The 17,201-nt window shown below is 37.0% G+C and overlaps 1 protein-coding gene across 3 annotated transcripts in view; it reads left to right on the forward strand.

The window, feature by feature from the left end:
* The window catches only part of sgsm1a (small G protein signaling modulator 1a), a 43,380-nt gene that overhangs the window by 22,746 nt on the left and 3,433 nt on the right, over window positions 1-17,201 (forward strand). The window contains exons 4-25 of one of the 3 annotated variants that reach the window (XM_084114685.1): window positions 693-855; window positions 1,167-1,319; window positions 1,440-1,507; window positions 2,689-2,834; window positions 4,509-4,646; window positions 4,874-4,998; window positions 5,409-5,476; window positions 6,109-6,272; window positions 6,788-6,917; window positions 7,136-7,300; window positions 7,778-7,904; window positions 8,486-8,550; window positions 8,673-8,818; window positions 9,240-9,368; window positions 10,415-10,597; window positions 10,745-10,816; window positions 11,009-12,397; window positions 12,481-12,605; window positions 13,830-13,912; window positions 14,042-14,151; window positions 14,280-14,376; window positions 14,821-14,988. In XM_084114685.1, coding sequence (XP_083970811.1) covers window positions 693-855; window positions 1,167-1,319; window positions 1,440-1,507; window positions 2,689-2,834; window positions 4,509-4,646; window positions 4,874-4,998; window positions 5,409-5,476; window positions 6,109-6,272; window positions 6,788-6,917; window positions 7,136-7,300; window positions 7,778-7,904; window positions 8,486-8,550; window positions 8,673-8,818; window positions 9,240-9,368; window positions 10,415-10,597; window positions 10,745-10,816; window positions 11,009-12,397; window positions 12,481-12,605; window positions 13,830-13,912; window positions 14,042-14,151; window positions 14,280-14,376; window positions 14,821-14,988 — 4,014 coding nt within the window. Of the gene's footprint in view, window positions 1-692; window positions 856-1,166; window positions 1,329-1,439; window positions 1,508-2,688; window positions 2,835-4,508; window positions 4,647-4,873; window positions 4,999-5,408; window positions 5,477-6,108; window positions 6,273-6,787; window positions 6,918-7,135; window positions 7,301-7,777; window positions 7,905-8,485; window positions 8,551-8,672; window positions 8,819-9,239; window positions 9,369-10,414; window positions 10,598-10,744; window positions 10,817-11,008; window positions 12,398-12,480; window positions 12,606-13,829; window positions 13,913-14,041; window positions 14,152-14,279; window positions 14,377-14,820; window positions 14,989-17,201 lie in introns of all 3 variants that reach the window. The other 2 variants (XM_084114686.1, XM_084114687.1) reach the window with 2 other exon arrangements.

The raw sequence follows: 17,201 nt of genomic DNA on the forward strand, positions 1-17,201 counted from the left end.
TCAGGGATTGTTTTGTGATAATTACCAGCTGACTGTACATTATCATTTACTAATACAGTATGTTCACTACCATTCAGAAGTTTGGGGTTGGTTAGATTTTTTTTTTAATTCTAGTCATATTTCAATATTGTACAAATGCAGTCATATTTCGAAATATTATTATAAATTAAAATATTTTTTTCTAATTATATATATTTTTAAATGTAATTTATTCCTGTGATGGCAAAGCTGATTTTTTAGCATCATTGCTCCAGTCTTCAGTGTCAGTGTCACATCCTTCAGAAATCATTATAATATGCTGATTTGGTGCTCAAGAATTATTTCTTATTATAAATGTTGAAAAAAGTACTGCCTAATATCTTTGTTGAAACAGTGCTACATTTTTTCTTTTTTTTTTTCTTTTAAGGATTCTTTGAATAGAACGTTCATAAGAACAGAATTTGTTTAAAATGGTAATCTTTTGTAACATTTATAAAAGTATTCACTGTCACTTTTGATCAATTTAATGCATCCTTGCTTGAATAAAAGTATTAATTTCTTTCAAAAAAATTATTTGAAAGAGTACACAAAAGTATTATTTCCCCTATTTTCTTGTCGCTCAGATACACAAAAAGCCTTTCATGGATTGGGGATCCATTAATGTGCTATTGTCCATTTTCTCTCTCTCTGTGGGTGTGTGTGTATGTGTGTAGCTGCTGTTGAAGCCTGTGTCCTTCATGGGTTGAAGCGGAGAGCTGCCGGTTTCCTACGAAGCAACAAAATAGCTGCGCTCTTCACCAAAGTGGGCAAAAGCTTCCCTCCAGCTGAAGAGCTGTGCAGAAAAGCCCAGGAGCTGGAGATGGTCTTTGAGAGCAAGTGAGACCAGACTTTGTGATCTCCTTTAATACAACACACAACTCAAAATATATACAATACATAAATTGTGTATGGAACCTAAAACCTGCAAATTTGCTTTCATTAGCATGTTTTTAGATTTCTGCATCGCATAGATATCACCAACATATGTCCACTACAGGCAAAGTACCAGTAAATATCATTCCTGGAAAGCGTATATGATATGCTATAGTTACCACCTTGTTAACAAAAGCTCCTTTCAAAGCACAAATATCTACATAGAATTTGATTTTGTCTTTTGCTGATGTTGACTTTTTTTTTTTTTTCTTCAGACGAAGTCAGTCTCTCTCATACAGCGAGAGCACCCGTAAGATGCCCAAGGTCCCAAACTTCTCGCCTCAGGCCGTCAGACACGTGTGGATCCACACCGCACTCATTGAGAAAGTGCTGGACAAGATCGTGCTGTACCTGGTGGAAAACAGCAGGTGAGAGAGGTGGGATAGAGATATTAAGAGAAACCAAGCTTGACCAGTTTTCTTTCAGGTACAACCAAATTTGCCACATTGCATTATGTTAAATTAAAGTTGCTTTTAATGTTGTTTCAGTAAGTTTTATGAGAAAGAGGCTATCCTAATGGACCCGGTGGATGGCCCTATCCTCGCCTCTTTGTTAGGTAGACCTGCTTTTTAAATCTTTCTTATTCTTAAAGTGCCCATATTATGCTATTTTAAAGGTTCCTTTTTTGGAGGTCTACTACAATAGGTTTACATGCTTCCAAGATAAAAAAAAAAACACTTTCATTTTCCTCATTATATACATTGCAGCATCACCTCTTTTCTCCTTGTCAAAAACGTCCATTTACCGCATGTGTCAGAAATTAATCTTCCATTAACATATCAGAGTTTTTCTCAACACTTACAGTGATACAAACAGTAACAATGGCATTGGTTTTGACGTATCAATTTGAGCCCAACTCCTCATCCTTTTAAAGTGCAAGCAAAGTGGATTTGCTTTCCTGTGCAGAAAACAATGTCTTCTCAACATTTAAACAACACAAACCAAACTCTTCCAGGCCGGGTCAAAGTAGACGTTTTTCGCAGACAGCCAAAAAAGACCACATGCTGGCATTATGCAAATTTGTTACAAACCTACATAGGTTCATGCAGAAAGTAAGACTGGAATTACTGAGGACTCGTTTCAGCAGTTCAGAATCTGTTCTTTCTTTTTTGAGACATAACTCAATTTATCATGCACATTGATCTTTGAAACTGCAGAACTTTAACATTCACAAACAAATATATTACACAATAAATGTAATATCAGAAAAAGCATAATAGGGGCACTTTTAAGGCCACAGGTCATCTGGTGACATAATGTAATTTACTCTGTTTTAAATCCTAGTGAGGTTGCTAATCGTCTCATTTTTTTCACAAGCTCAATGGAAAACATAAATCCAAGAAGCTGGTGGATGAGAGAAATATTTCATACTGAAAAGTATAGTATAAAAAAGTTGATAAAGTTATCTAATTTTGAATGTATTATCCACTAGTTAGGTTTATTAGTTTACACAATATTTGTTTGAGCTACATAACTTATGCTTTATATGAGTATCAGGCCATTAGCTTAGCAACAGTATAACATTGAATTCTATTGAAGTCAGTTTTGAGTTTCCCATGCAGAGTGCTAATTGAGTAGGACATGGAGTTACTGCCTACAGTATGTGGAACTTTTCAAATCAGCTTCCTATTTAGGGAGGCACTTCACTAGGTTTTGGAACAGAGATATGTCTTTTTCTTTCCTTTATGTTGTTGGCATTGTGCAGATAATCTGTTTTCAACATTATTTCTTCTTTAGTGGGCCCCTGTGCTTTAGAGTACACAAAAATGAAGACAGCAGATCATTTCTGGACGGATCCTTCAGCTGATGAGTTGGTGCAAAGGCATCGTATTCACAGTGGACACTGTCGACAAGACTCACCTACAAAGAGACCTGCCCTCTGTGTGAGTAACCTGTGACTAAATAAATTGTGTGGATTTTTTTTGTGTGTTCAAATACTTCGAGTAAATGTGCAGTTCTGTTTGATGCTGTTATTGGTGCAGAAATTACACACATCACCTTTAAAATGATTATGTGCAGGATGAGAAATTGATCTTAGCGTTCTGGGTTATGGTGCTGTACACCAAGAATTCATAAATGCTGCAATATTTAAAATGGTATGTTCTTAAAAAGGGTCAAGAATTAAAGCTAATCTTATAACTTATACAAATATTGATATTTTCTGTCTGTTTGCAATTATAAAAATATGCAAGAGTTAAAGGGTTAGTTCACCCAAAAAGGACATTTCTGTCATTAATAACTCAACCCTCATGCCGTTCCAAACCCATTAGACCTTTATCTTCGTAACACAAATTAAGATATTTGATGAAATCCGAGAGCTTTCTGACCCCCCCTTTTTTTTGCGCATAAAAAGTATTCTCGTTGCTTCATAACATTTCAGCTTGAACCACTGTAGTCACACTGACTATTTTAACAATGTCTTTACTACCTTTCTGGGCCTTGAAAGTGACAGTTACGTTGCTGTCTATGGGGGGGATGTCAGAAAGCTCTCGGATTTCATTAAAAATATCTTAATTTGTGTTAGAAGATGAACAGCGGTCTTACAGGTTTGGAACGACATTTTTGGGTAAACCAACCCTTTAAAGCTCTTGTGCATTTGAACAAGGTGGACATGCCGTTAAGCCATTTAAAATTCACCTGACGTTTCAAACCGTGCCCCCAGAAAATGTCAGGAGTCAAGAGCAGTTTATAGTCAGTCACTTGCATGTCACATTAAAGTCATAATACATAGTGACAACCAATAAGGCTTGTTTTTCAGTATTATGCTACAGTACTTTCAACACTGTGTATGTTGGTTAGCAGTTTTGAATGCACAACAGTTGAGCTTTAGGATGCTGGACTCGTAAAATCCATTTAATGGTAATGATCTTTTGTTTAATTGTTCAGAATTGTTTTTCAATGTCGGTAAGGGTATTTTCTACGTCTAAACTCATTTTTTATGATAAAGCAAAATCAAAATAAACAAAATCTCAACATTTCAGAGCAAGCCAGTTTAGTTTGTGGATGTGCTCGTGTTCAGTGATGTTTTAGCCTTTGAAATCAGTGCGGTTCCTCCATCAAAGACCTGTGAAGAGGGTTGTGGTCCATAAAAGTCATGCTGTGGTCAGTATATTTGAGTGTGACTGCTGTTTCTGAGGAAAAAATGAACCTCTACTCAAGAGAAATGCTTCACATCATTACCCAGCTCCATTACCAACCCAGCCATCAGATTCCTGACTGATCACCCTCTCTGGCCATAGCCAACACCCACACAACAGCAGGACACACAGTGCTTGTTTTTCATCTCCGATAGATCGGAGTACATTACACTTCAGGCTTGTTTTCTGATGTATAACAAATATCTGCTAGAGAGATGTAAAAGCCCGGTTTTTGCTGTGGAGTGGCTTTTTGATATATGAAAGAGGAGACTTTAAGTATTCATCTAATGATTCGCCTGTGGGCAAACATTTTTCCACCTTGAACGGATAGATGTAGAGGCATATTAGGAAAACAAGATGAATAGTTACCATAACTCTTTGTTTGCTAGGTTGCTGATGTCATATTTTGCATGTGTTTAGATTCAGAAAAGGCACTCCAGTAGTAGTATGGATGAAAGGCCATCACCTTCCCCCTCGGCCAGAGACTACGTAGAGTCTCTTCATCAGAATTCCAGAGCGACCCTCCTGTTCGGCAAGAACAACGTACTGGTGCAGCCGGTAAATAATACATGACACGACTATGGATTATCACAGATCTTTAGGGGGTTCTTTCTGTATATTGCATATTTTATCTAAACATTAAATTACTTTTTTTTTATTGTGATTTAAATAGATAATAAATAAAAAGTGCAAAACAAACCTAGTCGCCGAAACCAGTATGAACAGAATGTATTATTGATTAAAGGTTTGCTTTGTAACATGGGCTTCTGTTGTGGTAATTTCAGAGGGATGATATGGAAGCAATCCCAGGATACCTCTCACTGCACCAGACGGCTTACTGCATGACTCTGAAATGGACGCCAAATCAGCTAATGAACGGCTCCATGGGGGATCTCGACTATGAGAAGAGGTGGGACTCTGTTCAGCTTATAAGATAAACAGAATAAACACTTTTTAAAAAGGAAAGAAGGTTGGTTCATATTTTATTAAAAAGATGTCTAAACCAATGACAATATGGTTGAATTTTGAATTATATATGTAGTATTTTGAATTATCTCTTTGAATGGGAGTTGTCACTTGATATGATAAGATGTAATATTTACAGGATTGTTCACTTCCCCATTTTGAATCGCTGTTTTGAATCTTCCTAAATTTCAAACGAGAATCGTTTATAAATCTGGTGGCAACAAAAGAGAAGCTTTAAGGTCTTGTGAATGTTTCAAAATGTTTATTTAAACTGCAGCATTTCTATTCTTTATTGGTTTATATTATTCAGTTATGTTGGTCATAAGCCACTTAATCTAACCTGTTTTCCTGCAGTGTTTACTGGGACTACGCCATGACAATCCGCCTGGAGGATATTGTGTACTTGCACTGTCATCAGCAGGGTAGGTGACATTGTGCCAGTTTGAGAAACAGTCAACTGGAGCCCAAATGACACACACATCCTGATATTTCTTATTTGTCCATAATTTTGACAGATCAGTATAAATAAGTCATACACAAATAATATGACCTTAATGTAAGTAGTAAATTCTACAGAGTTGCTAAAGGTTAAAAGCACATCTAACATTAACATTAATCGGTGTCTAGTCTCTTTTGATGAAGTAGCCTAAATCCACTTGGGTATACTCAAATTTTCAGCCAATATCCTCAATTGTACTTGCCCTTTTCATATTCATCCATGCACAAGATCAGTGAACCGAATGGAGAGAGTAGAATCAATCAGAACATAATTGCTTCTACAGAGAGATGAGAATTTAAAGTGAGGCTGTACGATTATAAAGCAATGTAATTCTGCTAATAATGGCAATGAATAATTCCTTATTGTACAGGCTGTGTCATGGCTTCAATATTAAGAATATCAAAACATTTCCTCTTTTAACTGTACATATGTACAAAACATTAAGTATTTAACCTAGTAAGATGTGATGGCAAGAAACTCATTTAATAGTTAATGAACATATATGGATCACATCATGTAATAATAATTCCATTGTGTATATATTTTTGTCTGCAGTGGACTGCGGTGGAACAGTGGTTCTGGTTAGTCAGGATGGGATTCAAAGGCCTCCGATTCGTTTTCCCCGTGGTGGTCACCTCCTTCAGTTCCTTTCCTGTCTGGAAAATGGCCTCCTGCCTCACGGCCAGTTAGACCCACCACTTTGGTCCCAGAGAGGAAAGGTAAGAAATTGATCTGTACAATATGTAATGTTAGTATAGACCAGGGGTGTCCAATCCTACTCGTGGAGGGCTACACTCCTACAGAGTTTAACTCCAACACACCTTCCTGGAAGTTTCTAGTGATCCTAACTATAAACCTTGATTAGCTGATTCAGGTGTTTAACTAGGGCTAGAGCTAAACTCTCATGGATATTGGCCCTCCAAGAACAGGATTGGAAACCCCTGATATAGTCCTTCCTCAAATATATACAAATGCCAGACAGTAATACACAAAATGTTTCCATTGTTTTAGTCTAAGAGAACTCTGTTTGATATTACCCTTAGATCAGTGTTTTTACATTCTTTATACATTATGAAAAACATTTTTTTTTTTTAGCTTTCATAAAAATATAAAGCAGCACAACTGCTTTATCTCTCGCTGTGCTGTAATTTGTATATCTCGATTTCGAGGCTGTGCTTTGCTTGTCTGTTGCAGTCATTGTATCCTGAACTGATACTTCAATTTTCTTTTTCAGGGTAAAGTATTTCCTAAGCTAAAAAATAGATGTTCACAGGGATCCTCAGGCTCTGTCTCAGACAAAGAAGAGGAAGAGGCAACAGATTATGTCTTCCGCATTATTTTCCCAAACAGACAATCAGAATTTGGTAAGAGACTGAATAATAGTATCAGACAAGCTCTTGAGCCAATAAATGTTTCCCCATCATGGTACAGCTATTATAGATGTCAGCTTTTAGAAAGGGATAATAGAAAAAAGTCCCTCTCGTATCCATCAAGGTGTTTTTTTTTTTTTTTTGTCTATTTATGTGTACCATCCATCATAAACATTCTTTTGGTTTTACTGAGCTGTTTTGACTCATTACAGTGACTGTTACCCACACCTCCCATCTCTCCCTGGGTACTGTCTTCCTGGCCCGATCTCTGTCCCTGAACTCGAGGGGGCTATGGCCTCCTAAACGCCAGACCCTGGTGATGCCAATGCGCCACTGCAGCTGCCCGGGAGAGCCCCCATCCTCCCCTGAGCCCAGCTGTAATTCTCCCTGTCACGTCTCATTTATGTGTTCATGTATCTGTCTGATGCGCCAACTTTCTGGTTTATTGCTTTTATGGCCTCTGCGTCTGCAAGCAATCACGTAGTCGCCAGTGTGAGTCTTCTGTTTTGTTCAGGAGTCATTCTCCTGTGAAATTTCTTGACCCTTGGTTAATTGTGGGCTAATGGTTGTGTTTTCAGGGAGCCTTGAAATGTATGTATACTATATAATGATCATAAGTGTTTGTAATCGTAATAGTGGCTTTTAAATCTGACCCGCAATATGATCCTGTTAATTTAGAGTGTCACAACAGCCATTATTACTTTGTTAAATCCATGCAGACTGGTATTATTTCTTCTTCTTTTTTTAAGGTTGGGTGTAATTGTGGGTTCTTGTTGCTCTGCTTGCATAAGCTCCTTTTTGTAACCAGATGTTCAATGCATAATCGGATTTCTCTTTGTGTGTTTGTGTGGTAGTGGCTCCGGAATTGATTGATCAGGGAGCAAACATGTGGCACCCAACACCAAGGAAATCATCTTGCTCTTCCTGCTCACAGAGTAGTTTCTCTGATGGAGCACCTCCCAATGGATGCAACCATGAAAGGTACAATGACATAATATAATATTGTCCAAGTTATAGAAGTAAATAGAAAAATAGAAGTGATTTATTTAATCAGAAATTGAAAAGTAAACCTACATTTAAACAAGATTAGTGGTCAAAGGCACTCAAAGTAGAACACATTTTTTACTTTAAATTCATTTTATTTTAATCTAATTAATTAATACACTAAATTTGAGTATTATTATTATTATTATTATTATTATTATTATTATTATTATTATGTTGGCTTGAGAAACTTCTTCTTCTGAGACACAAATTTCTGACTTTAACTCCTAGAGATTTAAAGCTACATTCATCACCAAATGTACTTTGAGTACCTTGGACTGCTATTTCAGCATTCAATTGAACATCCCTTACCCAAAAGCACCAATAGGTTGTTGTTGTTTTACCCAAGTTACCACTCTTTGCATACCTTGTTTATTTACAAAACCTATACATATTCTGTACTAAAGTATAAATGTATAACTTTAAAATAAATCAAATAATAAATGTTAATAATAACAAATGTAAATGAGAAAATGTTAAAAAATATATTTAAGGAAATACCATGATCTCATTGGCAGGGCCCCTCTGAAGTTGCTATGTGACAATATGAAGAACCAAATCATCTCCCGGGCTTTCTATGGATGTTCGTATTCATTACTCGTCCATTTTATAGTCTCACAACACCATCTTTTTTCATCAAACGTGACCTTTATATACTCAAATGTCTCTTATTTATTCAACCACACACATATTTTGCTCCCTCAGGGTTGGCGTACTGCCGTCACCTGTCCACAGTACGCACTCACCTGTCTGGCCTTGTTAATCATACTATTGTGGAACCAGATGTGCCTGGTGATGCGTATGTTGGCCTCACGACAGAAGTGTGGCAGAAGTTTCTTCAAGACTGTAGCGTAAGTGCACATACACAACCCTGCCTGGAGTCCAAAGCAGCCACATTCAAATGAGCGTCTTTACCAGACACTCATTAATATTCATTTGTCCCTAATCACAGTTCTCTCATTCTTATCACACAAACAATATGTTTGGATGACTAACGCTGAGAGCCCGAGTGCCAGAGTGGTGGCACTAAAGGGTGAAAATCAATGATAAATCCATACAGAAGTACCCTTGTGGCTGTAATCATTAGTGTGCTTATACTGGCAGACTATTTTATGCTCTAAACAGGCAAACCAATGTATATTGGCTGTTGATTTGACTGGTTAACATAGTAAAATAATGGAAAAAAAATTAATAACACATTCAAATACCTTTCTTTTTATTTTTCTTTGAAGTCAGTTTATCTGCTTTCAGTGTGTGCCTGCTCTTTTGCAGGCCTATGAAGAAAATGAGTTATTGCGGCTAGTTTATTTTGGTGGAGTTGAGCCCTCTTTGCGCAAGGAGGTCTGGCCCTTCCTGCTGGGTCATTACCGATTTGGGATGTCTGAGGCTGAGAGAAAAGAGGTTGGTATTCGTTTTGTCCTGCCAAACAGTTTTAAGGTGCTGTCACATTTATCATTGCTCTGTGAGATTAACTCTGCTGTAAGGAATTATAGTCTGCTCCGATCCAACTTCCACTCCAATATATACATTTAAATATGCTCCGTCCCTAAAAAGAGATGATTTATCAGAGACAATTCCTTCCGATCTCAGTAATATTTAAATGGTATCACCGGAGTGATATGTTATATAGAACCATCTATATAGGGAACCATCCTGAATACAGGGATTTCAAACACTCTTATCTCCTTAACATTTAGCTGTTCTTATTTGAAAGAATATCGAAGATGTGGGAACAGAAGGCTATTACTTTCATTGTTATCCTCAATTTACATTTAAGCTTCATTTACATGCTGAAAGGGAAGACGGATGTAATACAGTATAAAATGTTTAAGCAGAGATTATTCTGCGTTCATTCTGATGCCGGTGAACCCAAGTTGCTTTGTGTACTTTGCCACTGCTACGCCATAATAAACTTAATTTTTGAGATCTTCGACGTCCACATACTTTTTTTTTTTCTTACACTGCGGAAAATCCAGTCATTTCAATAGGAATTGGCACGATTGGGAATTTCACGTAAGGGCGAAACACTTTCCCATGCAGATTTTGCATTCACGTTTTGAGTTAAGTTTTTCATGCATTGGCCAACAACAACACAAATTACTTTTATAGGAGAATTACTTTGGTGCTTTGTGCATCACTATGCTATTGGCTGTGGACTTTTTTTTGGCAGCAAACTTTTGCTAAAATGATGCTAATGTGAACGCAAATTTAGTCTTTGTTGTCTGTAAGATTTCCAGTGAATGTCCTTGAATATAGGAAACATGGCATCTCCCACTTGCTTTTCCTCTGACAAAAGATATAATTTTTTTTAGTCAGCTTCTTTCCAAACCTAGGTTAATTGGATTTCAGATGGTTTGTGAATTAAAGCACTTGTTCCATTGTTATCGAGGGACTTTCGTTTTAAGATCATCTCATATTTGCCATCTTTGAAACTCTGAACTCTGCAGGTTGATGAGCAGATGCGAGCGTGCTACGAACAGAACATGAGCGAATGGCTGGGGTGTGAGGCCATTGTTAGGCAGAGAGAGAAAGAACAACATGCAGTGGCATTAGCCAAGTGTTCGTCTGGGACGAGTATGGACAGCACCACGCAGAGAATTATGCACCGTGACTCCACCATCAGCAATGAGGTGAGTGCAGATCCATAAAACACAAGACTTTCTTAGACCTAAATGCTTCTTTGGCAGGCATTTAAGACTTTTTTTTGTCCACACTGAAAGGTTTGCTTTTGATTTGATGCAGTATTTACTTAAGGATGTGTTGTGTTTGTCTTTCAGTCGTCGCAGAGCTGTAGTTCAGGCAGGCAAAGAGATTCCAGGCTGCAGAGTGACTCCAGCAGCAGCACTCAGGTAAACCTCAGACTAATGTTGCTGCCAGTCCATGAAAAGTTGAATAAATTGACGTTTTCCTAAAAAATGTGAGTACAAATGGTGCCCGACTTGACTGATCTTCCTCACCCTCACACTCTTTCCTGGAAGTTCTTCACTTCCCAAAACCCCTTCCTCTGGAGTTGCCTACTTCCCTTTGGTTTGTTTTTCCAGGTGTTTGAATCCATTGAAGAGGTCGACCAGATTGAGTCTGAGCTCAAGAGTGACGACGTCAAACATCTTTCCAAAATCTCAAATGGAACACCACAAATTGGCACCAGTTCTCCAGACTCTGGTCACCCCTCTTCCAGAAATTTCTCTGTTACTTCTGGTCAGTCGGACTCCTTGAGTACAGAGGACAGTGGGATACATGAGCCAAACCTCAAAGCCCAACCACAGCTAGTAGTATCAAAGCTGACAGAGGAAGGTGAGACCAAAGAGGTGGAGAAACCGTGTGAAGATAACAAAATTGAGGTTAACAGAGAGTCTTTGGGTGCAGTGGTGACATTATCAGAGGGAAGCAAGAAGGCCACGGAGAGCTCTGATGAAAGGGCAGAGGTTAAGACAGAGGGGTTAAAAACAGCTCGAGATGCCTTTGAGACTCCTGAAACGGCTCACAGCCACATGACCAAAATGGAAGTGGGTGAATCTCCAGAGAAAACTTTGACATCGGAAAATGAAGCACTGACACTGCGAACTGAGCCAGATATTCCCAAAGCAACAGAGGTCATGGAATCGACTCCTCCAGAGCCAAAGATGAACGAGAATCAGGTAAGAGTGGACATTGAAAGGTCCCAAGTGGGAATTAAAGATATTCGAGTAATTCAAAAGGAACCTTTGGTAACAAAAGATCACAAGGAATCAGATGCACTTGAGCAGACGATTGTCGCTGACATGGTGGTGTCTGTTTCAAAAGACGATGGTACAGAGAAAGAAACAGTGAAAACCAATGAAACAAGCAAAGATAAAGACTCTGAGGCATGGATGGATGATGCCAACAATGTAAGTGCCACACAAAGAGTGTTAAGATTAGATAATGAGAATGAAAAGAAGACTATGAAGACCAATGATTTACCCAAAGAAGCTGAAACAACAGGAAAGAGGAAATCAGCTTCAGATCTCCCAATAACCATTGGCGCAGAGCAAACAGAAGGGAAGGTTGTCACAAAGAAGACCATGCATAAGAGGAATGCTCCAGTAGTTGAAGAGATGGTGGTGCCGTTGGTGCATGAAGCTTTTAGCACAAGAAAGATGAGCGAGGCCCAAGATGAAACAGAGTCAGACGAGTCTCCCTCTGCCATTGAAATGGAAGAAATTCCTATAGCTAAAGTGTCATTGGTTTGGGAAAGGAAGAGTTCACCCAAAAGCAAGATAAGTGAGCAGGCATCTGTACCTGTATTAGAGCTCAGGCTTGAGGAAGCTCATGGAAAGCCCAGCTCTGAAGGAAAGGACTCTGAAGAGCCAGAGATGGAGAGTCTCTGCCCACAGCTTGATTCACTGGCTGTGAACACTGAGAAGAATGAAGCTGCCTCTCCAGTGTCTTCTATAGGGACCACTTATTCTGTAAGCATGTTTTAGAGTTTTTATATTTTATAAGGTGAATTGAGACACTCATGATCTAAATCAGTTCACCTTTGTAATTTCAGCAAGAGCTTTTGGACATGTACACTTTAAATCTGCATCGCATAGATAAAGACGTCCAGCGCTGTGACCGAAATTACTGGTTCTTCACACCTGCTAACTTGGAGAAACTGCGCAACATCATGTGCAGGTAACAAAACCATTCCTTCATTGGCCTTCACTGCTTGTACTCTGGACATGAATCATACCTCAAATCATGTGCCTGCTATTACTTTTCTAAGAAGTGATGCACAATATATCAGTACAGTAATAGTTGTTGGCCAATATAGAGTTGTTGTTTTTTTCAGTTGATCAGTATCATTCAATATAGAATATGCTACTGTTCAAAAGTTTGGGGTCAGTAAGAGTTTTTAATGCTTTTGAAAGAAGTCTCTTCTTACTCACCAAGGATTTGATCAAAAATATAGTAATATTGTGAAATATTACAATTTAAAATGACTGTCTTCATATTTTAAGATGTAATTTATTCTTGTGATTCTTGCCAGACTGCATCTGTGTGCAGTGTGAATGCTCTAACCTGTTAACATGGGCACTGAAAAAAATATGTACCGCATACAGACTGCATATGTACTACAGACGGATCATGCGTGAAACGGGCGTAATATGCTGATTTGCTGATAATGTTTTTCATGATTCTTATGAATAGAAAGTTCAAAAGAACAAAATGTATGAATTTGATCAATTTAATGCATCCTTGTTGAATAAAAGTATAGTTTGGTGGGGGGGGTTTTAAACAAAAAAAATCTTACTGACCTCAGTCCTCAGGGTTAGTGTATATATTGGCCGATGGTGGATATTTAATTGTACATGCTAATTTCCATTATTTTAATGGATAGATAGCCTTTGCAGTCACCTAATGCTCAATTTAGGTTAATCTTTAATAACATTAATAATTTAATAATTAAATGTGATCCTTAGCATTTCTCAAAATGAATATCCATTTTCGTACTGAATATCATAATATCCACTTGCAGTTCACATATTTTTAATGTAGATAACATAGGACTTCTGAAAAGAATCAAATTTTAGTTTATCGTATTGGCCAGATTTTTTTATATCAGTGCTTCTTTTTTGTAATCAGACTCATGATTTTCACCTGGCGGATGGTAAAAAATGCCATGTAAAAACACAGACAGACTTACATTAAGTCATATCTAGGAGACAGAATATTATAGACACTTGAAAATGGGCTGTTTGACTTTGGCCATTGAGCAGCCACCCAGAAGACCCTAGAAACCATCTAGGGAACTCCCTAGTAACCACCCAAAAGAACTCAGCAACTGCATGGCAAAGCACTCAGAACATCTGGTGTTGTGATGTATCTCAAATATCCCTGTATTCACTGTTTCTGCAGTTATATCTGGCAGCACCTTGAAATCGGATATGTCCAGGGCATGTGTGACCTGCTCGCTCCCTTGCTAGTTATTCTAGATGATGGTGAGTCTGTCTTTGTGAAACCTGCTCCTCGTTATCCATGTGTCTTTGAGTTCATGCCACTGGTTAAAAAGAACAAATGATTAACAAATGTTAAGCTTTTCTCATATTCATTTTCTCTGAATCTTTCAGAGGCCATGGCTTTCAGTTGTTTCACCGAACTAATGAAAAGGATGAATCAAAATTTTCCTCATGGAGGTGCGATGGACACCCACTTTGCCAACATGAGATCTCTGATCCAGGTCAAACGTCTGCTAAAGACCCGTTTGTTCAACAACATGCCTTTAAATGTAAAATGTGGATGTGTTTTTTTATTTTTTATTTTTTTATTTAAAATTTCTATGCTCTTTTCCTCACTGTGTGTAATTAGATTCTAGATGCAGAGCTGTTTGAGCTAATGCATCAGAATGGAGATTACACCCACTTCTACTTCTGTTATCGCTGGTTTCTTCTTGACTTCAAAAGAGGTAATGATGTCTTTCACATAAAAGAGAAAAGAAACGTCTTTAAAAACTTGCATACAATGAATATAAAAGTAAAAGTCAAAATCTCTTCTATTAGTTCTCATCTGCAATGAGAAGAAGCCATTTTTTGCTCCTAATAAGCAATTGCAATGCCATCTTGTTGACTGTGACTCAGCCTAATATTAATGTAATACGTTTTAAATTACTAAGCACACGGCTCTGCTCGCATTACCATGTGCTTTATGTAAGAAACATTTAATTGTATTAAAGCCCTGTTATATTAAAAACTAGAATATGAGATTCTGCTCAGGGCTAAGGTTTAAACCAATTCAGAAATGACAGCTCCCCCTGCTGTCCATGGAGACTGTTTAAGTTATACTGAAACATGAATAATATGCCTATTAAATACTACAGGTACTACATAACATATGTATTTCAAATCCTCAGAGTTGGTGTATGATGATGTGTTTGCTGTTTGGGAGGCCATCTGGGCTGCTAAGTGTGTTTCCTCCAGCCATTTCGTGCTCTTCATTGCTCTTGCATTGGTGGAGATCTACAGAGACATCATCCTAGAGAACAATATGGACTTCACAGACATCATCAAGTTTTTCAATGGTAAATATGTATTCATTTTATATATATATATATATATATATATATATATATATATATATATATATATATATATATATATATATATATATATATATATATATATATATATATATATATATATATATAATATACAGTCGTGCTCAGAATTAATCATACCCCTGGTAAATATGATCAAAAATGGCTGTAAAAAATAAATCTGCATCGTTTATCCTTTTGATCTTTCATTCAAAAAATTGGCACAAATCTAACCTTTCATTGAAGTAAAAGAGTTGAAAGTGGGGGGGAAATCACATTATGAAATAAATGTTTTTCTACAAAACACGTTGGCCACAATTATTCATACCCCTACAATTTTTTACGAGTAAATTATCTCTGAAGTATATTCCCATTAATATTTACCTTTTTTTAGCACACCAGGGTGACTGGGAACATGACATTGTCCAGCTATGACTTCTTGTTTCACAGGAGTTTAAATATGAGGAAGCACAAAGACCAAATTCCCTGAATCATCCATCATAATGTGTAAAACCAAAGAAAATAGTTCTGATGTGCAGCAAAAGATTGTTGAACATCACAAAATAGAAAGTGGCTGTAAGAAAATAGCTAAAGAATTGAAAATCCCCATTTTGACCATCAGGGCAATAATTAAGAAGTTATAATCAACTAAAGATGTTACGAATCTGCCAGGAAGAGGACGTGTGTCTATATTGTCTTAATGGACGGTGAGGATGAAAGTTTGAGTGGCCAAAGACTCTCCAAGGATAACAGATGGAGAATTGCAGAGATTAGTTGAGTCATGGGGTCAAAAAGCCTATTAAAAAAAAATCAAACAACCCCTACATCCCCACATGTTGTTTGGGAGGGTTTCAAGAAAAATGCTCCTCGCTCATCCAAAAACAAACTCCAGCATATTCAGTTGTCAGACACGACTGGATCTTCAAACAACACAGGGTTCTGTGGTCAGATGAAACTAAAAAAAGAGCTTTTTGGCAGCAAACACGCTAGATGGGTTTGGTGCACACAAGGATAAAAAGTACCCCATGTGTACAATTTAATATACCATTGGATCTTTGATGTTGTGGGCCTATTTTTCTGCTGGAGGTCCTGGACTTCTTATTCAGATACATGGCATCGTGGATTCTAGCAAATATCAACGGATAAAAAATCAAAACCTGACGCCTCTGCTAGAAATCTTATAGTGGGCCGTGGTTGGATCTTCCATCAGGACAACGATCCAAAACAAACGTCAAAATCAACACAAAAATGCTTCTGCCATGACCGTCCCAGTTCCCTGACCTGATGAGTGGAGTGAACTGAAGAGTCTTGTCAGGTGTTCTCCAAACACATCAGGCATTATAGAAGAAGACTCAGAGCAGTTATCTTGGCAAAAGGAGTTTGCAAAAAGGTATTTAATAAAAGGGTATGAATAATTGTGGCCATATATATAATATATATATATTATAAATATTATATTATAAATATATTTTATAATGTGATTTTTTTTTTTTTTTTTTTTTTTTTTTTTTTTTCCCACTTTCAATTCTTTTACTTCAATGAAAGGTTGATGCAGATGTGATGCAGATTTATTTTTTACAGCCATTTTTGATCATATTTACCAGGGGTATGATTAATTCTGAGCACGATTGTATATATTTTCAGTAACGTATGTCTCTGGTCCTCTTTTCTAAAAAAACGAGGTTCTTGACATTCAATTTATAAGGGTGTGTGTATAAGGGTGTGTGTATATATACAGTATATCTCAAACTGACAAGTAAATTGACATTTAAATTAATTTTAAACAATTTTATTCATATTAAATGTAGAAATCATATACATTTATCAATCATTTTAAATGCCACATTTAAATTGCATTTTGATAATATACAAATTGGCTTTCTTTATTTCCAGTTGTATTCACAATGATGTATGAATCTATTGTTACACGTAACTACATTTTTAAACATTAAATAAAATAAATGTTTTTCTAAATCTAATATTTATTTCTCAATTATAAAGTAATTTATTTATATTTAGTTTTATTTTTAGCTACTTTTGTATATACACACAATTGGAGAAATTGCATAATGGTTATTTCTTTGATTATTTTATGACATCTATATTATTCAGTTGAATAGGCAACTGTGTTAGGGTCACAGCCATAAGATAAAAGAGGGTCAACACAAAAGGCTCAGCCCATTAGGGGAATTTATACA

Source organism: Abramis brama (genome assembly GCF_963993115.1).
Source record: "Abramis brama genome assembly, chromosome: 5".
Lineage (NCBI taxonomy): Eukaryota > Metazoa > Chordata > Actinopteri > Cypriniformes > Leuciscidae > Abramis > Abramis brama.